A 23,479-nucleotide genomic window follows, 5' to 3' on the forward strand; every position below is an offset into this window, starting at 1 on the left:
CAACTCCCATTGTCATTGTGACACAGCACTCCACAGCACACAAGTGAAAACTGCACACTGCACACAACAAAATTGCATTTATGCCTAACCTGTGCAAGGGGGCAGTCCTCAGTGGCGCCCCTTGGGAGCAGTGCGGCGGGACGGTACCATGCTCAGGGTACCTCAGTCATGGAGGAGGATGGGGACAGTAGAGTACCATGCTCAGGGTACCTCAGTCATGGAGGAGGATGGGGGACAGTAGAGTACCATGGAGGAGGATGGGGGACAGTAGAGTACCATGCTCAGGGTACCTCAGTCATGGAGGAGGATGGGGGACAGTGGAGTACCATGGAGGATGATGGGGGACAGTAGAGTACCATGGAGGAGGATGGGGGACAGTAGAGTACCATGCTCAGGGTACCTCAGTCATGGAGGAGGATGGGGGACAGTAGAGTACCATGCTCAGGGTACCTCAGTCATGGAGGAGGATGGGGGACAGTAGAGTGCCATGCTCAGGGTACCTCAGTCATGGAGGAGGATGGGGGACAGTAGAGTGCCATGCTCAGGGTACCTCAGTCATGGAGGAGGATGGGGGACAGTAGAGTACCATGCTCAGGGTACCTCAGTCATGGAGGAGGATGAGGGACAGTAGAGTACCATGGAGGAGGGTGGGGGACAGTAGAGTGCCATGCTCAGAGTACCTCAGTCATGGAGGAGGATGGGGGACAGTAGAGTACCATGGAGGAGGATGGGGGGCAGTAGAGTACCATGCTCAGGGTACCTCAGTCATGGAGGAGGATGGGGGACAGTAGAGTACCATGCTCAGGGTACCTCAGTCATGGATGAGGATGGGGCACAGTAGAGTACCATGCTCAGGGTACCTCAGTCATGGAGGAGGATGGGGGACAGTAGAGTACCATGCTCAGAGTACCTCAGTCATGGAGGAGGATGGGGGACAGTAGAGTACCATGCTCAGAGTACCTCAGTCATGGAGGAGGATGGGGGAGGGCACTGGTTGACGCAGGATGAACTCTAGTTTTCTGGGCAGTCATGGGTAAGCGGTTAGGGCGTCAGACTTGTATCCCAAAGGTTGCCGGTTCGACTCCCGACCTGCCCAGAACACTAGTCAGGGGTCCGTTTCTCGATTCTTGTCGTTGCTAACAGTCTTAAGTCCGTCTTACCATTCCCTTGGATCTAGTGGTGAGCGTCGCTGTCGAGAGAGAGTTGAGTCGCTCTTACGAAGGACGTTGCTACCGTCGTTAGCAAAGACGCTTTCGAGATGCGAACCCCTGCTTCCTAGCAACAAAATGGAAAAGATGGGCTTGCCTTTTGGGTTGGTAGGTTTGGGGAAAATAGCTATTTCAACTTGGCTATGCACTCTAGGTCAAATTGGGATTCAAACTGTGCAACCATTGTGTGTGTGTGTGTGTGTGTGTGTGTGTGTGTGTGTGTGTGTGTGTGTGTGTGTGCGCATACGTTTCCATCCTAAAAGGTATGACATGAAAGCGTCAACACCACTTTACCTGCAACACAAATGTCCGGACATTCACAAAAGATAATTTAAACACTGTACACACACACACACACACACACACACACACACACACACACACACACACACACACACACACACACACACACACACACACACACACACACACACACACACACACACACACACACAAAACACACTAGGAGGGTTTCTATTGGTGTTCCTTTATTGGTTTATCTGTTTTATTTATCTGTTTAATTGGTTTGTCGAGGCATGCGAGCAGCAGGGAAGAAAATCAAGATAGCAGAAAAGCATCCAAAGACAACACACGCACGCAGGCACACACACACACACACACGCACACACACACACACACCGTCCCCTGCACACACATTCACACCAATAGTGTCCTCCTATGATACAATCGTTACTGTGTACAGACATGAATTTAAAGACCTTAAGCAGTTTTTTAAACGTCAACTCAAGTCATCATCTCACCCTCATTAGAGAGGCTTTTAACATATGATACAAGCACTGAAGTCTTTTCTCCCATTCAAACCCATGATAAGACATGGCTACTGAACTACAAAACCGGCCTCTTTAGGTTGCCAAGTGTGTAGTCTTTTCTCCCATTCTGACCCATTATAAGGCGTGGATATTGGACATCAAACTCAGTTTGTCAGTTTGTGGATTGGCCCAATAAACTTAACGTTTATACATACAATCATTTTACAGGTTTTACAGGACAATATTTTTTCTCAAAGATGAAAAGTATAATCGTGTATGTATGCACTTTAGTTGGTGATGTGAGACCTACTCCTGATATAATACCAAGGGGGCATCTCATTCCTCAATGCTAATTAAGCTTGTTTGTGTTTGTGATGGATTGAAGAAAGGTAGGTGGAGCTAAAAACATAACCTTCCTTTTATTGGCCAAGATGCCCATTAGCATATTCCACACACTCATCATCAACTGGTCAACAGGCTCATTAACATATTTTAAATCAAGCATTTATACATTACCATTGGCCAATCATTACACATCGGGGCCAACGAATGGCCAATCAGCCAATTTTGTAGTTTTAAAAGCCACGACTTCAACAGGTTTCAATGGGAGAAATGACTACATAACACACTCGGCTAACTGAGGGGGGCATTTTTGTAGTTTACTAGCCACATATTATAATGGGTTTAAATGGGAGAAAAGGCTACACATTAGGCTGCCTGAGGAGGCCGTTTTTGTAGTTGTGATTCCTCCGTCGACAAAATGTAGCGTGAATTGTGTTTTTGAAAGCCCCCCAAAATTGATCGCATTACTGACATACTGTATGTACATACCTAATATGTTTGTGAGCACAGTCAACCAAGCGATTTTAAATGTTAATGACCGCTGTCGGCCAATCGTCGGCCCGGATGTATAATGATGAGATATGCTAATGGGCCTGTCGGCCAACCGTATTACGATTTCACATATGTAGCCTGGCTAGCTTGCAGCGCGTTTTCGACACCCCCCCCCTCCCCAAATGTTGCGATTCGTCCATGCAATGATTGATCCATTGATCAATTTCGATCGTGTTACGACTCGTCCATGGGCTCGTCGATCTCCTCGTCCTCGTCCTCTTCCTCATCGTCATCAGACGGTGAGCGTAGGTTTGTCGTCGTCGTCGTCGTCGTTGCAGCAGTAGTAGTAGCAGCACTGTGTGTGGTGTTGGTGGTGCGCATGGCCTGCGCAGTTGCACTGTGCTTGTCCATGGACGCCTGGATCGCAGACACCATTTCTTGGAGCCGCTGACGTTGGGTTGCCACGGCGATGGGATCCAGGTCTACGTAGCCGCTCCGACCACCGGCGCTGCCATCGAACCCGACTCCCGTCGACCTGTTTGGAAAAAACAGAGAAGAAGAAACCACTGTAGTCTTTTCTCCCATTGAAACCCATGATAACACGTGGCTATTGAACTACAAAATGGCCCCCTCAGTTAGCCTAGTGTGTAGTCTTTTCTCCCATTGAAACACATAAGACGTGGCTATTCAACAACAAAAATGGCGTCTTCAGTTAGCGTAGCGTAGCGTAGTCTTTTCTCCCACTGAAACTCATTATACATAGTGGCTATTGAACTACAAAAACTGCCTCTATGAATAAAAAAAAATTACCTGTCAAAGGAGGAGGAGGAAGGGGGTACGGTGGAGGAGGTGGAGGAGGAAGAGGAGGAAGAGGAGGAGGTGGCCGTCACGACGCCCGGAGCCAGACGCACCAACTCTGATCGCCGGTGGATGTGGGAGGTGGTGGCAGACAAGTCACCCAGAGAGCCCAGACCTGCCACACACACACAAGACAAGTGGATACACAGTGTAAGTCATAGCTAATTGGTTAGGGCGTCAAGACTCGTAGCCCAATGGTGGCCGGTTCGACTCCCGACCTTGCCAGAGAAAAGCACAATAGATGGACACACTGTAAGTCATGGGTAAGTGGTTCGTTAGGGCGTCAAACTCGTAGCCCAATGGTGGCCGGTTCGACTCCTAGACTCCCGACCTGCCAGGTGTCCAGACGCACACACAAGACAAGGGGACACAGTGTCAGTCATGGGTAAGCGGTTAGGGACAAGTGGATACACAGTGTAAGTCATGGGTAAGTGGTTAGGGCGTCAGATTTGTAGCCCAATGGTGGCCGGTTCGACTCCCCACCTTGCCAGAGAAAAGCAAAATAAAAGTTACGGCCCATATTTGATTACAAACAGTGTGTTGAAGGAACTTCACACTGGTTTATCGACAACTGTAGCTTGTCCTATCGAGGCGAAATTGGCCTTTTGTGCCCTGTAGAAGCTAACTTAAGTACTACTTACTACTACTACGAATTGATATAACTTTTCATACTTCAGAACAGTTCTCAAATACTTTGTTTGATTGATAAGATCCTCTGTAGACAACAAACCACGTTTTGAGCAACCCGAAGTAATAGTTGTCAGTGTTTCCCATACATTAAGTAAACTATGGCGCACCGCCATAGTTTAAATTTGGCCGCCATAGTTTCAAAAATGTAAAAAAAAAAAAAAAAAAAATGTTTTTAACGATTTCCATTTTCTATTAAACGATTTGAAAAACGATTTCCTTCGCATTTTCCTCTTGGAGTAAATACATCCTGTAGAGAAAACCATGAGTGCTTGAAAGACAGAGGGATCAAAAGCCTAGCCAAGTTGTTGTGGTTAACTCGGGTTTGGGAGCAATAAAAAACCTTGAGAGAAGGGACAGTTGGGATGAGTTTACTAACACTCCCCAGGCTTTGTTTTACAGTTGTATGATAATGAGTTAGGCAACAGGCCTTCATTGACACAGCATAGGAGACATCGGGCTGCATATAGAAATGAATGTGTAACGAATGTGTATAGACATAAATGTGTAATATGTTGTTCAGCCCTTTTACCCTTTTATGGGAGTAATTTTGAAAAACTGGCCCTGTGACCAGCACCCCTCTAGAATGTGTACGCCTATGTGTGTTGGGGAAAAGGTATAGCCTACTCTCCTAGACCATTTTTGTCTGTGCGTTAACAATTTCACAGTGCTCCTAAAAAATAAATTCTTCTATTTCTTTTTTTTTTTTTTACGCCGCGTGAACACCCCCCCCCCCCCCCCCATTGCCCGCTGCCCCCATAGTTTCCAAAAACTCTGTGGGAAACACTGGTTGTACAGTATAACGCATAGCCTAACAACTCTATTAGTAGTATAACACATAGCCTAAGCCTACTAACAAGTCTATTAGTAGTATAACACATAGCCTAAGCCTACTAACAAGTCTATTAGTAGTAATAACGCATATATAGCCTACCAAGAAGTCTAGGCTACTATTGTGAAAAATACAAAGAGCAGCATCATTATTTTCCTATTTAGTGAACAAGGTCGCAGTGAGAGGAGTTAACGAAAAACCTTCAGTTAGTTCTTTGGTCTTTTGTGAGCGAGAGGCAGATACAACGTCCTCTTGCTGGAGAAATGATGAATGGGGGAGGGACTTTGCATGGCCTATATACAGTCCCAGGAAAAAGTTTGTACACCCTTTGAAATTTCTTACCTTTCTGTCAAATTTGGTCATAAAACATGGTCTGATCTTCCCGGAAATCGCAAGAAGGAACAACCAGAGTCTGCTTTAATTAATTCAACCCAAACATTTACAAGTTTTCATATTTTCATTGGCCATAAGATGTAAACATTCACAGGACAGCAAGGCATAAGTAAGTACACCTTTGCATTCAATAGGTTTTAACCCTAAGTTAGTCGCTATAACCTCAACCAGATGTTTCCTGTAGTTGCAGATCAGATTAAGAAAACAATCTGGATGTATCTGGTCTCCCTCTTCTTTAGAAAACTGCCTCTCGTCAGCAAGGTTTGTGGGATGTCTGGAGTGCATAGCTTTCTTGACTTCATGCCATATAATCTCAATTGTTTTTTGTCAGGGCTTTGACTGGGCTATTCCAGAATGTGTATTTCTATTATGAAGCCATTCTGAAGTCGATTTGCTTCTAAAGTATGGGTTGTTGTCACATTTCAGCACCCATCCTCAATGAACTCAAGTTTATTGTGATATTTTACAGAAAAAACGTGAGGAAGTCTGTCACACAGTTGAAGCACACAAGAGTATGGGTCCGGAAGTGTGACAACAACCCATACTTTAGAAGCAAATCGACTTTAGAATGGCTTCATAATAATGAAATACACATTCTGAAATAGCCCAGTCAAAGCCCTGATTACAAACAATTGAGATTCAATGGCATGAAGTCAAGAAAGCTATGCACTCCAGACATCCCAGAAACCTTGCTGATGAGAGGCAGTTCTCTAAAGAAGAGGGAGACAAGATACAAACAGATTGTTTTTTTTAATCTGATCTGCAACTACAGGACAAGTCTGGTTGATGATATTGCAACTAACTGAGGGTTAAAACCTACTTAATGCAAGGGTGTACTTATTTATGCCCTGCTCTCCTGTGAATATTATGGCCTTATGACCAATAAAAATATGATAACATGTAAATGTTTGGGTGGAATTAATTAAAGCAGACTCTGATTGTTCCTTCTTGAGATTTCCGGGAAGATCCGACCATGTTTTATGATCAATTTTGACAAAAATGTAAGAAATTTCAAAGGGTGTACAAACTTTTTCCTGGGACTGTACATGTACCTTATATGGGCATTTAGAGAAGTTACAGTCTATCTACACGGCTACTCATGTAAAGTAGAGAGGAGGACACTTTGTTGCGTTGCGAGCTCGTTAAAAACTGTGGCTCCTTCAAAAGGGCCGGCGTACAGTAAGCTCTCACACGGAGGTTTTTATAGAAATCCTGGCAACACTTTATAATAATGTCTGCTTAGTAAAGACTTAGTAGATAATTTACTAATGATGAACGAAACATTAACAAATGTTTTTATCATTAACTAAGTTTTATTAATGCTTTATAAAATATCTACAAATAATATATATAAAATTTTGCATACCTTATAACAGAGTATTTTATTCATTTACAAGCAATTTGTAAATGTTTGATAAATATAAGATATTAACATAACATTTCCTAGTCATTTACAAACATTTGTTAACATTTCCTAGTCATTCACAAAAATTTGTTAATGCTTTGTTCATCAATAGTTAATTATTTATTAAGTATTTATAATGCTTTTTTGCATCCATTATTATAAAGTGTTACCGAAATCCCAACTGCGCTGTCCCTGGGGAGTGTCCATGACGGTTGAAGTCGATTTGGTTCAAAAAGCAAAAAGACTGCGGCCCGTAGCCGGGTCGTCTTGGTCTGCAGGAGGCTTCACATATTTACGCAATATTTCACGTAATCATGCAACTAAAATGCGGTTAATCGTGAGTTAACTGTTGCATTTATGAGATCGATCGCAAATTAAATACTTACATTGATTGACAGCACTAAATGAAATACAAATGAAATATAAATTAAACGACTAAAATAGTGTGACTCACTAGGGGGTGTGGCCTTGGCACTGCCACTCAGGTCGACCCCGCTGCTGTGCTGACGCGTGATTGGTGGAGGGGCCGTGGCCTTGGCACTGGGCGACGCCCCCTTCCCTGACCCCAGCCAATGGCCTTTCCCCTGGAAGACTCCTGGCCCCGCCTCCTCTCCTCCTCCTCCTCCAGGGTTAGCCGGCCTCTTCTTCTTGACCCCGCCCCCCAGGCTGCCACTGCCCAATCGAGTGGGGGTGTGGTGGTGGGAGGGGCTTCCCTCTCGGCTACCGCGGCCCTGATTGGTTAAGAAAAAGAGATGAGAAGTTACCGAGTTACCCAATGGACACACTGCAAACAAATCAATTAATCAATAGGCTCGGACGCAACCACGCAGGAAAATGTTTGATCAAAACAAGATCTGCTTGGTCTTAAAAAGATGGGGTTGAATGCTTGACAAACAAGTTGGACAGTTTTTTCTGACGTGATTTCCCAAGACATAAAAAAAACGCTGCTTCCTACTTGGAGCAGCGAGTGAGCTGCCTCACAAGCATGTGTACTACACCTGCAATTCGCGTCAGATATATGAATGCCAATCTGGGTAGATTACCGACGGCATGGAGGAGGTCTTCTGCCCAGCACTTGCCCTCACCTAACGGCTTCGCTGCATAGCAAAAACTTTGTTCCTTCCCGCGATGATTTATCGCCATGTGACATGACTGCCGCGCAGAGGCCGTCCCCATATGCTGCGTCGCGGACAGAAATTCTAACCGGGGTGCTTCAGACAGAAACAGTGGGCATGCTCGCTGCCTAGCGAACTTGCTGCCTGGCAGAAAAAACGCCATCGTGAACGACCTTATTTATTGAACGCCAATATAAAACAAGGCTATTGAAATGGCCTCAGCAGTTTGCCCAGTGTGTAGTCTATTGAACTACAAAAATGGCCGCTAAAGTTATCTTAGTGTGTGGTCTTTCCTCCCATTTAAGCCCATTCTAAAACATGGCTATTAAGCTACAAAAATTGCCTCTTCAGTTAGCCTAGTGTGTAGTCTTTTCTCCCATGGAAAGCTATTGTAAAACGCAACTACTGATCTACAAAAAAAGATGGCCACCTCTCGCCTCACCTTGGCCAGCTCGTCCACGCAGGGGCTGATGGGAAAGTGGCCGGCCGTGTCGGCGCACAACTCCAGTCGGTCGTCCCGCGCGCTGTAGACGAACACGCGGCCGGGAAGCTGCGGCAGCGAACAGTGTTTACCGTCCAACAGACCTGCAACACACACACACACACACACACACACACACACACACACACACACAACATAGTCAATAAGCTGCGGCAGCGAACAGTGTTTACCGTCCAACAGACCTGCAACACACACACACACACAACAATATGTTGATTAATACAGTCTTGAGTTGAGCCATATGTAGTCTTTTACCCCACTGAAGCCCATAAAAGACGTGGCAATGAACTACAAAAATGGCGGCTTACCCATGTCCTTCCTGACGATGTTGTAGAAGACTCCGCCCGGCTGGAAGAGGTGAGGCAGCTTCTTGGCGTACGACCACACGTCCTCACCTGGGCACAACACACACACGCGCGCGCGCGCGCACACACACATTACATGCATTGCACACACACACACACACACACACACACATTACACGCATTACACGCATTACACACACACACACACACACATTACACGCATTACACACACACACACACACACACATTACACAGGGCAGGGTGTGGCAGGGCATTCAGCACATCACGAACCACAGACCCAGTACCAAGTCAACAGATTCCGTGGACACCTCATTGGCAGAGGAACTTAACATCTTTTTTGCCCGCTTTGAGGTACAGCCACCTGACACTGCCATCCATAACCCACCAGGATACAGCAGTCACTCTCTCGTGCTGGAGGAACAGCAGGTGAGGCGGGTGCTACGGGCAGTGGATCCACGGAAAGCAGCGGGCCCGGATGGTGTCTCTGGACGGGTCCTGAGAGACTGCGCGGCCCAGCTGGCTGGGGTCTTCACTACCATCTTCAACCAGTCCCTGAGCCAGGCTGCTGTCCCCCCCTGCCTGAAGTCCTCCACCATCATCCCGCTCCCCAAAAAGAACACCATCAGTGGACTGAATGACTACCGACCAGTGGCACTCACTCCCATCATTATGAAGTGTTTTGAAAAACTGGTTCGGGCTCACATCACCTCCTGTCTCCCACCTGGGTTTGACCCTCATCAGTTTGCCTACCGGGCCGGCAGGTCCACAGATGACGCCATCATAACAGCCCTTCATGCTGCTCTGTCCCATCTAGAGCAGCAGGGGAGCTATGCCAGGCTGCTCTTTGTGGATTTTAGCTCGGCATTCAACACTATCCTCCCCAACAGACTGGTGACCAAGTTATTGGACCTGGGGCTGTCACACTCCATCTGTCGGTGGATACTGGACTTTCTGACAGGCCGCTCCCAGAGGGTAAGAGCTGGCTCCCACCTGTCCTCAGTCATAAACACCAGCACAGGCTCCCCCCAAGGTTGTGTGCTAAGCCCACTCCTGTACACCCTATACACTTACGACTGCACCCCCTCTCACTCCAGCAATAGTATCATCAAGTTTGCTGATGACACCACCATCGTAGGTCTCATCTCCAAGGGAGACGAAACTGCATACAGGGAAGAGGTGCAGCGTCTATCGGTCTGGTGCAAGGAGAACAACCTGTTCCTAAACATCTCAAAAACAAAGGAGTTGATAGTGGACTACAGGAGGACAAAGGCTAACATTCAACCGCTGGTCATCGATGGGGCCTGTGTGGAGAGGGTCTCTGATTTCCGCTTCCTGGGCGTGCATCTGAGGGACGACCTTACTTGGAACACCAACACCACTGCCACCATCAAGAAGGCACAACAGAGACTGTACTTCCTTAGGGTCTTACGGGCTAACCATCTACCCCAAAGTCTACTGGTGGCCTTCTACCGGAGCTCCATAGAGAGCATCCTAACATACTGTTTATGTGTGTGGTATTCCAGCTGCACAGCAGCGGACAGAAGAGCTCTTCAGAGAGTGGTCAGCACAGCTCAGAAGATCACCAGCTGTCCCCTGCCCTCTTTAGAGGAGTTGTTCTCCTGTCGCTGTCTAAAGAAAGCCAAGCAAATCATCAGAGTGTCACGAGTCTGCTCCATGCGCCACTAATTGGGTAACTTTCCACCACATACTGCCAGCTGTCACGCCTTCTCACACTCCAACTCTCAATCACACTCTAACTCTCTATCACCCTCTAGCCAATCAGGAAGCTCAATTGATCAGTGCTCATTAACTCTGCCACCTGTTCCTTGTCACCTGCTGCCTTTTGTGTGAGTATTTAAACCCAGGTCTCCACACACTCAGTGTCAGTTCGTCTGTGAAGCAACACTGTTCCTGCTGGCCGACTACTTTGAAGACTGATCTCTGCTACTGAACCTTGCCTGACCTGACAACGAATTCTCTCCTGCCCCGGATCTTGACCTGCCTTCATCCAGCGATTCTCCAACTACGTCTTACTCCCGGTAAATCTGACCAGCCTTCTCTCATACGATTACGATTTTGGATATTCCCTGAACTGTACTGCTGCCTCCCTTGACCTGCTCTGTTGTGTGTGTTCCCCCCCCAGGACTCCACGGATCCTCCAGCCCTCCAGATCGTGCTCTACTCCTGGGGGAACACACACTCAGAATCTGGAACCCCTGGAACCCCTGTAACCCTGGTGACCCCTGAAACTCAATTGGTCTCACTGTAACCCCTGTAACCCTGGTGACCCCTGGAACTCCCTGGATCCCCCTGGAACCCCGGTAACCCCTGTAACCCTGGTGACCCCTGGATCTCCCTGGACCCCCCTGGAACCCCTGGAACCCCGGTAACCTCTGACACACCCCGAACCCTGAACTCTGAACACAGAACTCTTCTCCCCTCCCCTTTTCCCTTCAATAAAGGAACACTTGGTGTTCGTGACTCGCATCTGGTTGTCCTGCCTCGTACCTGACAGTACGAACTGACCATCATGCAACCAGCGCACGAACCCAATGCCATGGACCGTCTTGAACGTGCTGAGGGAGAAGTCACCCGATTGACAGGCGACATCGCGTCCTTGATCCAGCTAGGCCACCAGCACCAACAGCAACTCCAGCAACAACAACAGCAGCTGACCCAGGTGATAGAGAAACTCACGAGCCTGACAACCCCGTCTTCTCCGCCCCAACCAGAACCCAATGCTGCACCATCCGATGCTCCAGCTCCAGTTGAAACATCACCTTCTCCAAATGCTCCAGAACCCAAGATCGGGAACCCTGAAAGATTTGATGGCGACCCAAAACAGGTGCGAGCATTCCTGACAAGCTGTAGGGTCCAATTCTCACTGCAACCCCGGACCTTTGCAACAGAGGGAGCGAGAGTTGGATATGTAATCACCCACCTGACCGGTCGAGCTCGGCTCTGGGGAGCAGCTGAGTTTGAGAGGAAAACCCCAGCCTGTGCCACTTTCGAAGCGTTTGCTGCTGAGATGACTAAGGTGTTTGACCTGGGCTCTTCGAGTTCTGAAGCATCCCGTGAGCTCCTGACCATGCGTCAAGGCAACCGAACCGTGGCAGACTACTCAATCGACTTCAGAACCCAGGTGAACCGCAGCCCTTGGAACATGGCAGCTGTGGTGGATGCCTTCTATCAGAGCCTGGCGGATTACATCAAGGATGAGCTTGTCTCCCACGATCTTCCCAGCACCCTGGATGCCGCCATTGACCTCGCAGCCCGCATTGACCGCCGGATTCAGACCCGAAGGCGAGAGAGAGGACGCCAGAACCAGTCAGCCACCCGTGGTCGCAGCACTCCTTCTGCCTTCCTGCCTTCCACAGTCACTCCTCAGTCTAGCCAGCCCGAGCCCATGGAGATAGGCCGAGCCACCCTCACTCCTGAAGAGCGTCAGCGGCGCTTCACTTCCAACCTGTGCCTATACTGTGGAGGTGAGAACCACAGAGTTGCTTCCTGCCCAGCAAAAGCCAGAGCTCATCAGGTGTAGGGGAGATCCGGGTGAGCTCAACACGTCTCCAGCCTCCCCCCATTCGTAAGCCCATGCTCCAGCTCCGCCTCCTGCTAACCAACACTACCCATACATTGTCCGCCCTCGTCGATTCCGGAGCAGAGGCCAACATCATGGATACAGAACTTGCCCGGCAACTGGGCGTGGGACGCCACAACTTATCCCCACCTGTTCCCGCACGTGCCCTGGACGGACACCCACTCGGCATGGTGACCCACGTTTCAGCCCCTGTAACCATGCTTCTGTCTGGAAATCACCGAGAGTCCATCCAGTTCTACCTTCTACATTCACCAGGTCAACCTCTCATTCTGGGCTATCCTTGGCTGCGCCAACACAACCCCCAACTCGACTGGGAGACTGGAGTGATACGAGAATGGGGAAGGAGATGCCACCAGACTTGCTTGAAGGATGCCGTCTTGCCCACCAACCCCAAGCCTGCCAGCCCTGTCCCTGACATTCCCAATGTTCCTGCTTGCTATCACAGTCTCCGAGAAGTTTTCAATAAGTCCAAAGCCACCTCTCTGCCTCCTCACCGGCCATATGACTGCGCCATTGACCTTCTGCCCAGCACCGCACCACCTAAGGGCCGTCTATACTCCTTGTCAGCACCAGAGAGAAAGGCAATGGATGACTACATTACTGACTCCCTAGCTGCCGGGATAATCCGCCCATCATCCTCACCTGCTGGAGCTGGATTCTTCTTTGTTGGCAAGAAGGACGGCTCACTCCGCCCATGCATAGATTACCGTGGATTGAATGACATAACAGTCAAAAACCGTTACCCCCTGCCACTCATGTCTTCTGCCTTTAAGCTCCTCCAGGGTGCCACAGTGTTCACTAAGCTGGACCTTAGGAACGCTTATCATCTGGTGCGCATGAGGGACGGCGATGAGTGGAAGACGGCATTCAATACACCAACCGGACACTATGAGTACCTGGTCATGCCTTTCGGCCTCACTAACGCCCCCGCAGTCTTCCAAACCCTGGTGAATGACATCCTGCGAGACATGCTCAATGTTTTTGTATTTGTTTATTTAGATGACATCTTGATTATTTCTAAAACCATGTCAGAACACATCGGTCACGTCCACCAAGTCCTGCACCGTCTCCTTGAAAACTCACTTTTTGTCAAGGCGGAGAAATGTGAGTTCCATGCCAGATCCATGTCATTCCTAGGATACATTGTGGCAGAGGGGAGCATTCAGATGGACCCTGAAAAGGTGACTGCAGTCGCATCCTGGCCTGTACCAGAGAATCGGAAAAAGTTGCAACAATTTTTAGGTTTTGCCAACTTTTACAGGAGATTCGTCCGAAATTACAGTGCAGTCGCATCTCCCCTAACTGCTCTCACCAGCACTAAGGTGCAGTTCAGGTGGAATCCAGCAGCCGACAAGGCATTCGAGACACTAAAGACACGCTTCACTTCTGCCCCCATCCTCCAAATGCCTGACCCTGACCGACAGTTTGTGGTGGAAGTGGATGCATCTGATGTGGGGATCGGGGCAATACTTTCCCAGCGTGCAGCATCAGATGGAAAGCTACATCCATGTGCCTTCTTTTCTCGCAGGCTGTCCCCAGCGGAACAAAATTATGACATTGGGAACCGTGAGCTGCTGGCTGTGAAACTTGCTCTGGAGGAATGGCGTCACTGGCTTGAGGGCTCAACTGTTCCATTTCTTGTCTGGACGGATCACAAGAACCTGGAATATATCCGAACAGCCAGGAGGCTGAACTCACGTCAGTCCCGGTGGTCCCTCTTTTTCACACGGTTCAATTTCATCCTCTCTTACCGGCCTGGATCACGCAACGTCAAGCCTGATGCACTCTCCCGTATGTTCCAGAAGGCCGAAGCACCAGTAGAGGACCCCAAGCCCATTCTCCCAAACTCCTGTGTAGTTGCTGCTCTGACCTGGGGCATTGAGGAGCAGGTTAAAGCAGCTGCCCGAGATCAGCCTGGCCCCAGCACTTGTCCCACGGACTGCCTATTTGTTCCAGGAAATCTGAGGTCTCAGGTGATCCAGTGGGGTCATAGCTCCCATCTTGCTTGCCATCCTGGTGTCTCACGCACCATTCGTCTGCTCTCCCAGCGATTCTGGTGGCCATCACTGATGAGAGATGTTCAAGACTTTGTGAGGGCCTGCCACACCTGTATTAGGAACAAGACCACCAACCGTCCCCCAGCTGGTTTACTGCAACCCCTGCCAGTGCCCAAGCGACCCTGGTCACATATATCACTGGATTTTGTCACCGGACTCCCTTCATCTGACGGAAACACTGTCATTCTCACAGTCGTGGACAGATTTAGCAAAATGGCCCACTTTGTCCCACTTCCGAAACTGCCCTCTGCCAAGGAAACTGCATTGGTAGTTCTGGATAAGGTCTTCCGGATTCACGGACTACCAAAAGATGTGGTATCTGACAGGGGTCCACAGTTTGCGTCTTCCTTCTGGAAGGAGTTCTGCCGACTGCTGGGGGCATCAGCGAGTCTCACATCGGGATTTCACCCCCAGTCTAACGGGCAATCTGAGCGGCTCAACCAAGAGCTGGAAAAATCCCTTCGCTGCATGGTTTCGCACAGCCCTCGGATGTGGGCTCAACACCTGCTGTGGGTGGAATATGCCCACAATTCCCTCCCGAGCTCCGCCACTGGTCTGTCACCCTTCCACTGTGTCTTCGGCTATCAGCCGCCCCTGTTCGAAAGTCAAGAGAAAAACGCCTCCTGTCCATCTGCGCTTGCCTGTGCTCGACGTTGTCGCAGAATCTGGTCCCGAGCACGCACTACCCTTCTCAAGTCTGTTGCCAGTTACACCATTGGGGCCAACCGACGAAGAATCCCGGCTCCCCAATACCAAGTGGGCCAAAAGGTGTGGCTCTCGTCTCGGGACCTGCCACTTCGTGTGGAATCACGTAAGCTGGCGCCCCGTTACATTGGCCCGTTTCCCATTCTGAAGGTGATCAACCCATCTGCTGTCCGGCTCCGACTGCCCAGGTCTATGAAGGTTCACCCAACATTCCATGTCTCCAAACTTAAGCCGGTCCATGACAGTCCTCTGGTTCCGAATGCTGCACCGCCGCCTCCTCCTCGCCTTGTTGAGGGGGGCCCAGTCTACACCGTGCATCGCCTGCTCAAATCCCGACGTCGAGGCAGGGGTCTCCAATACCTGGTAGATTGGGAGGGCTATGGTCCTGAGGAGCGGATGTGGGTTCCGGCTGGGAGGATTGTAGACCCCACCCTCATCTCTGACTTCCACCGTCTTCATCCTGACCAGCCCTCCATCCGGAGGGGCCGACCGATCGGTGCTCTGCCCAGGTCTGTCCAGCCTACTCCTGTACCTCCGCCTGTCCCTGACTCTGACTCTGAACCTGATTCTGTGCCTGCCCCCGGCTCTGGCCCTGTACCTGTTCCTGTTTTGTCGGATGACGACTCCTCTGCTGATGGCGATGACGCCATGGACACTGACGGGTCTGAGGAATTCTGACCCGCCTCCGGTTCCCCCTCCGCCCACCCTGTTTGATGTCTCTGTTCTTGGGACTTCTGGGGCCGTCCCTTGGGGGGGGGGTTCTGTCACGAGTCTGCTCCATGCGCCACTAATTGGGTAACTTTCCACCACATACTGCCAGCTGTCACGCCTTCTCACACTCCAACTCTCAATCACACTCTAACTCTCTATCACCCTCTAGCCAATCAGGAAGCTCAATTGATCAGTGCTCATTAACTCTGCCACCTGTTCCTTGTCACCTGCTGCCTTTTGTGTGAGTATTTAAACCCAGGTCTCCACACACTCAGTGTCAGTTCGTCTGTGAAGCAACACTGTTCCTGCTGGCCGACTACTTTGAAGACTGATCTCTGCTACTGAACCTTGCCTGACCTGACAACGAATTCTCTCCTGCCCCGGATCTTGACCTGCCTTCATCCAGCGATTCTCCAACTACGTCTTACTCCCGGTAAATCTGACCAGCCTTCTCTCATACGATTACGATTTTGGATATTCCCTGAACTGTACTGCTGCCTCCCTTGACCTGCTCTGTTGTGTGTGTTCCCCCCCCAGGACTCCACGGATCCTCCAGCCCTCCAGATCGTGCTCTACTCCTGGGGGAACACACACTCAGAATCTGGAACCCCTGGAACCCCTGTAACCCTGGTGACCCCTGAAACTCAATTGGTCTCACTGTAACCCCTGTAACCCTGGTGACCCCTGGAACTCCCTGGATCCCCCTGGAACCCCGGTAACCCCTGTAACCCTGGTGACCCCTGGATCTCCCTGGACCCCCCTGGAACCCCTGGAACCCCTGGAACCCCGGTAACCTCTGACACACCCCGAACCCTGAACTCTGAACACAGAACTCTTCTCCCCTCCCCTTTTCCCTTCAATAAAGGAACACTTGGTGTTCGTGACTCGCATCTGGTTGTCCTGCCTCGTACCTGACACAGAGACCCCTACCATACTGGACATAAACTGTTTGAGCTGCTGCCATCAGGCAGGCGTTACAGGGCTCTGGGTACAAAAACAAACAGGCTAAAAGACAGTTTTTATCCAAAAGCAATCTACACACTTAATTTTGCACAGCTGACTTTTTAAAATCTTAATTATTTTTATACAGTATATATATATAGGTTCTTTGTTGATTTTTAAGCACCGTGAGCATCTGCACTTTACCAATTTCGTTGTACCTGTACAATGACAATAAAGTTTCATTCATTCATTCATACACGCATTAGAAGGTGAAGATTACAGTAGAGCAAGGGTTCCCAACCTTTTCCAACGTGGGGCCCACTCGAAATTGTCACAAATGTTTGGGGCCCACCTCTGACCCGATTACGAATACAACTCACATAAATCAGCAGCAACACACACCAAAATGTGATTATAATTTTTAGAATATTATTTCAAGTCCTACTTGGTATACCTTCAGGGCCCACCAGTGGGCCCTGGCCCATAGGTTGAAAATCACTGCAGTAGAAAATGGTCCTTTTAGAGAACCCTCACATCGAAGGGAGGGGGAGAGAGAATGTAGAGAAATGCTGTACTCAGACAAGTACCCCAGCAACCTTGCTCGTGCCATGACAACAACTCATTTGTAGTCTTTTCTCCCATTCAAAGCCACTACATGCCACGGCTATTGAACTACAAAAATGGCCTCACCCATAAGTGTGGCCAGTAGGCACAGCGAGGACATTTCCAGGTCAATGTTGTCCTGGAGGCTGAAACCTTCTTCTTCTTCTCCTCCTCCGTCTCCATCTCTCTCTCCCTCTCTTCTCCCTCCTCTCCTCATCCCCTCGTCCTCTCCTCCTCCTCCATTCATCTCTTCTTCGGCTGGTAGGACCTGCAGTCAGACAGACAGACAGACAGACTTTAAAGGAACACTGTGCAGGAAATGGTCAAAAAAGGTACTGCAACTATGCTGCTCATTGAAACTGGGCTGCCTATTGCCAAATTTGATCTTTACATGAAAGTTTACTAAGTAATAAACAATATTTTCTAGTATGGTCCAAGTAGTTTGTAGAATATGGCATGCTCTTATCCAGATAGTTTGTTGGCTTCTTGGGTTTAGTCCAAGGTATAGTACATCCATGTTCAAGAATGAGAATGCACTCATGCCGCTACGCGTGGTCCTTGTTTTTAATATGTCCATGTAGGACCTGTCATATTAATAAACACATTTTAATTTGGAGTGCCTTAGTCAGAGAATTTATTCTAATTTTTTGATCATGGTCCAAGTATAGTCATTTTTGCAGCTAAAAATGGCTATTTTTGGAAATTCAAAATGGCGGACCATGGAGAAGATCCCCCTTTTCATGTATGAAAAGTGACATTTTTCCAGTCATAATGAATACTTAGAATTGGATGCTGGTGGTAAGTATTCATGAAAAAGGTAACATTAGTGATAGGGGAGCATAAATTCTGGAAATAAACAACTAAAAATCTCACACAGTGTCCCTTTAAGGACAAGACAGGCCAATTCGCTCAAAAGCATTTTGATACAACGTTAAGAGATTCCGAGATGATTTTGCTCGATAGCCCCCTCTTTGGGGGAAATCAGTGCAGTTGGCAAACTTTGTGAAAAATTCTCACGGTTTTCCCTTTGGTCAACTTCCATTGACCTCCAACAGCATTCCTTTATGGACAAGGAAATGGGCCACCTAAGTCACGCCCTCTACTTCCTGGTTCATGGGGCAACAAATGGCAAAACATTTAGTGGAAGTGAACGAGGCGAGTCGTGGTGGATATGTGGTGCATAGGTGGAGGTCCAAGGTTTGGATTGGTGTCGAAAAACGTGCCCCATGAACCAGGAAGTAGAGGGCGTGACTTAGGTGCCCCATTGGGTTCTTAGAGAGAATAAACTACAAACATGGCCGCCATTACCTCCACGCTGACTCGCTCGCCGTGCTGCAGAGGCACCGGTGCGTCTGGCCCCGCCTCCTGTGGGAGGAGCTTAGGGGGGAAGCCCACTCTGATTCGCTGGCGCTCTGGCTCCACCCCAAAGTGCTCAGCCACCGCTGCCTTCAGCTGCGCCTGTTATTAGTGTAAAATAAGTACAACATGAGTTCAAATAGAAATCAGTTTTTAGTATAAAATTAGTACAAAAGGAGTTCAAATAGAAACATCAGTGTAAGAAATCAGTTATTAGTTAGAAATAAGCACAAATTTAGTTTACACAAGAAACAATCGATCAGATCTGGCAACCCTAATCCACTAAAACTAAACACCTGATTAGGATCCAGCCCATATCAGTGTTTCCTGCTGTAGTTTTGCTAGTCAAAGTGGCAGGGCGCTAAAGGTATATACAGCTCTGGCAAAAAATGAGAGATTTAATTGAGAGAATGAGAATGTAATTTCTAAAGTTGCTTAACTCAGAAAAACTGACAATCTCGAAGTGGTCTCTAAATTTTTGCCAGAGCTGTATTTTTTGGTTAAGCAACTTTAGAAATTACATTCACAACCTAAAATCTTTATCTTTTCAGGGGAGTGTTTCTTGTCAAGGTGGTCGCCATAGCAATAACGTGCTGAGGGAAATCCTGCAGCTGTAACCTGTGACCAAAAATTGTCTAAGAGTAGCCTGATAAACCTAAATGTAGTCTTTTTCCCCATTGAAACCCATTATGAGACATGGCCATTGAACTACAAATATGGCCTCTTCTAAGTTCTTGGAAGAGGTTCCCCTTAGAGCAGTGATCCTCAAAGTGTGGTCCGGGGACCACTGGTGGTCCGTGACAGAGCTCAGGTGGTCCGCGAGGGGAATTCTACATTTCCAAGACAAGCTAGCAGTAGCCTATTTGTAGCATAATTACAAAGCTAAACATAGCTTAAGACTTATATTCATCAATAAGACAGGCTTGTATGTGAATAAAAAGTCAGTGATCTGCATCAAAATTAGCATCCATCAGCTGTCAATTCAGTTGACAGGTGGTCCCTCAACACTTTTAGGGGGACAAAGTGGTCATCGGTCTCAAAAAGTTTGAGAAACGCTGAGTTAGAGAACCGGTAGACATTCCCCTGAATGGAGACGGTGTCGGTGCCCGCACCAGTTACGTTCGGCACCAAAGTACTTGTCTGCAAACCGCCCGTGTTCATACTGGGCTCTGAACTTTTTCTGCACGTGACTTTGTTACACGGATGAACCTGCTGACGGCCATGCTGTCGTCACGGTTCACAGAGAAAAACCTAGTATTTTGCGGTTCGCATTGCGAACCAATTTTCCGGTTCGCGAACGCAAATATCTGTGGCGTGAACACGACGGTCGGTTCGCGATTAGGTGCTGGAACGGGCTCCAGCACGGTTCTCAGGCGGCCTGAATGCGCTATATTAGGAGCGGGAACGGGCTCCAGTCGGCCTGAACGCGCTATAAGACAGAAAGATATGTTAAAACCCGCCCATCCAATTCAAAGGAGTGTGCACAAAATTCGGTCTCCTAAGGGGGCATTGTCCCCGTCTCCTTCTCTTTTCGTGGTGTTTGCACAAGACGCGCGCTACCGCCATCTACAGCGCTAAGGGGACTCCATTTATTCTCAACCTCAGGACTCCGAAGGTCTCCTAATCGAAGGTCTCCTAAAGGGGCGTTTACACGACGTAAAATGGATACCGGAAAAGAACCCGCCTGATTTATCTCTCTCTCATATACGATTCTCTGCTGTGACCTTTCACTCTCTTTCCCTTGTTCACTGTACTAGGCACTTTAGGGCTGAAACGCGCCTGTCAAGTCAAGTAAAGTCAGTTTTTATTGTCAGTTTCTTCATGTGCACAGGTCATAGGCCTACAAGGAAAATGATACGTTACGTTCTGCTTGTGGACATGGTGATAATGATGAATTAGTAATGGGACTCGGCTTGTGGAGCGGATTTAGTAGAGTAGAGTAGAGTAACATTTATTAATCCCAAAGGAAATTTAGGACTCTAGTAGCATGAAACATTCAGATATAAAAAGTCTCTCATTGCAATAGTTGTTACTGATTGTTGGAGGAGGGATGGAAGGGGGGCATGGCGGGGGGGAGATTTATGCGGTCCAGTCACCAATAACAATCTCTTCTGTTTTTCGGATTTTTCTCCTCTTGAAGTTTGTTGTGTATTTCCATGCCCCCTAACGTGCTTCTATTTTACTCTAGAAATACTCCCACCTGATTGGTCCGTTCAGGGAGGGTGAGCGTCGCCTGGCGACCGTCGCTGGTGGTGACGCGGATCTTCTTCTGGCCAATCGGGGCCTTGGTGGGTGTGGTCTGGGCAGAGGTGGGTGTGGCTTGACTGTAAAGGAGTACAAGAAGACAACATGATATGATATGGATAAAACACAGCTGCAGTTGCGAAAAGGGAATGAAGGGCCAAGCACTGAATATGCGTAATGAGTTGGAATACTCATGAACGGCGTGACGTTTTCCTTGTGCGTTACGCCCATTTGTGGGGGAAAACAACCCATGCAAGGCAATTGGTGATGTTGGGGTTTAATAAACTAAAGATACGGACCTGCAGACTAGCGTTGTTCACGCGAAACATGCCTAAAACGTGTTGTGTTGCCGGCTGTTGAAATAATAGAGCCAAACAGCCGTGGCTGAAGCATGGACTGTGTTCATTTAGACAAGCCAATGTAGCATGTAAGTTGATGAGACATTCGGTTTGTTTTCACCCATAAAGGGGCGTAACGCACATTTACGAGCAAAGTATCCGGATGGCCGTTCATGAGTATTGGACAAATCTCTGTATATAGAAGGACCAGCCGTGAAAGTCATCTATACAAAGAGAGTGTTATCTAGGCCCACACAATTCTCAAAGACCAATTACACCCAGGATATGGGCTATTCAAACATTTGAGATCTGGAAGGCTACTGTGCATACAAGTGTCTCGATGTCAAATAAATATCCTTGAAGTGCACTGAACACCTTGTAGTCTAATGCTCTACACTGAGGGCTTGACTTTGCACTCATCAGATTTCTTTTTGTTTTTTTTAATCGCCTCTGATTATTCATATATTTTTCAGACCCCAATGATATCTTAAGTTGTGATAGGCCACCGCTCATCTGTTTAGAAGGTGCAGGATTCAGTAGAAATTTCTGTATAAAAAGAAGACAATCCGCACACTTCAGGTCTATTTTTGTGCAAAGAAGCTTTACTTGACTTGCAAGCTTTCGGACCGAAAGTGTGCAGATTGTCTTGTTTTTATACAGACCCCAATGACATAAAATACACATAGCTGTGAACAGCAATTGTGACCAATCACTGACGACGCATAATGGACTGGAATAGGCCAAGTCTCTGAACGTCGCTTCATCTGAAGGTCATGAAAAAACGTGTGTTGCTGTGCCAAGTGTGAGTTGGAAGTTTTAAGGAAGTTTAAGTGGAAACATACAAATACATCCTACAGTAAATATGAATCTTATACATATATTTATATATACATATATATTTATATATATATATTAGTGGTGGGCCGTTATCGGCGTTAACGTGCTGCGATAATGTGAGACTCTTGTCGCGCGATAAAGAAAATATCGCACGTTAATCTATTCTCAAAATATAGGTTTGGAGTTTGGGTATGCACGTTCCCATAGCGTTTAAATGACAGACGCTTTCAGACTGCGTCCAGTCGTTTCTCCTCTCCACCTGCTGCTTCAGCAGACCTACTATATTTGCATGCTGAAAACATTAATCCCTCTACCGTGGTAGTTGTTGTTTGAGTGCTTTTTCATAAGTGGTAGACTTAAGAGACGTTATTGTTTGAGGTGAAGCAGAGAGAGACATTATTGTGTGTGAGTAGGCTACCAGCCCGACATAGCCTACATTTCCTCACGCATTGCATGGAACTCATTTCCTCACGCATTGCATGGAATAGCCTAAACAACTTCCAGAAATCTTGCCTGTGCCATAATTGTAAAACATTCCGTGTGATAGGCCTATGCGTTTTGAAGATTGTCAAACTGAAACTGTCAATATCTACTCTCGGTGAATGTTTGTGTTGCAATCGCGCACATTTGCGACTCAGTGAGATATTCTCATGTCAAACGGTAATAATCCTCGCGGTTGTCGCGCTTGATTTTTTTTTTTTTGCAAACTGAATTCATTTCGAGTTGTAACTCCTCTGGCATTCTAACTCTGAGAAAAACTGGCAGGTTTAGGCCAAATAGCCGTGTGCCAGTGCTGTAGGTTCTGTATAGCCAGTAACCTGGCTCTGCTGTGGGCTGCTGTGCCTACTGCACGCAGAGCTCCTCCCTTTCTTAAAGGAGCTGCCGCTCTTTTTAACAGATAGTGGCAGATTCTCTCTTTCTCTCTCTCTCTCTCTCTCTCTCTCTCTCTCTCTCTCTCTCTCTCCTTCTCTCCATTAGAAATGCTGAATTGATGAGGTAATTTTGTTCAAATACAACTGCTAGTCTCCCAAGAGACTAGCAGTTGTGTCAAACCTGGATGTTTGTAGATTAAATTACATGAAATTAGATTCGAGTCTTTATTGTCCCACAGTAGCCTAGTGTGTAGTCATTTCTCCCATTGAAAGCCATTGTAAG

General features: G+C 47.9%; 1 protein-coding gene across 1 annotated transcript in view; it reads right to left on the reverse strand.

Moving 5' to 3' along the window:
- Positions 1 to 2,460: 2,460 nt before the first annotated feature.
- vcpip1 (valosin containing protein (p97)/p47 complex interacting protein 1) overlaps positions 2,461 to 23,479 on the reverse strand; it is a 62,280-nt gene continuing 41,261 nt past the window's right edge. Inside the window, exons 18-25 of the mRNA XM_063219826.1 lie at positions 21,106 to 21,229; positions 18,858 to 19,007; positions 17,637 to 17,817; positions 8,913 to 8,999; positions 8,545 to 8,687; positions 7,442 to 7,718; positions 3,623 to 3,785; positions 2,461 to 3,347 (exon numbers count right to left, since the gene is read on the reverse strand). Of these exons, the coding sequence (XP_063075896.1) occupies positions 3,047 to 3,347; positions 3,623 to 3,785; positions 7,442 to 7,718; positions 8,545 to 8,687; positions 8,913 to 8,999; positions 17,637 to 17,817; positions 18,858 to 19,007; positions 21,106 to 21,229 (1,426 nt within the window). The 3' untranslated portion in view covers positions 2,461 to 3,046. The remainder of the gene's footprint in view (positions 3,348 to 3,622; positions 3,786 to 7,441; positions 7,719 to 8,544; positions 8,688 to 8,912; positions 9,000 to 17,636; positions 17,818 to 18,857; positions 19,008 to 21,105; positions 21,230 to 23,479) is intronic.

This window comes from Engraulis encrasicolus, chromosome 16 (genome assembly GCF_034702125.1).
Source record: "Engraulis encrasicolus isolate BLACKSEA-1 chromosome 16, IST_EnEncr_1.0, whole genome shotgun sequence".
NCBI classification, from domain to species: domain Eukaryota; kingdom Metazoa; phylum Chordata; class Actinopteri; order Clupeiformes; family Engraulidae; genus Engraulis; species Engraulis encrasicolus.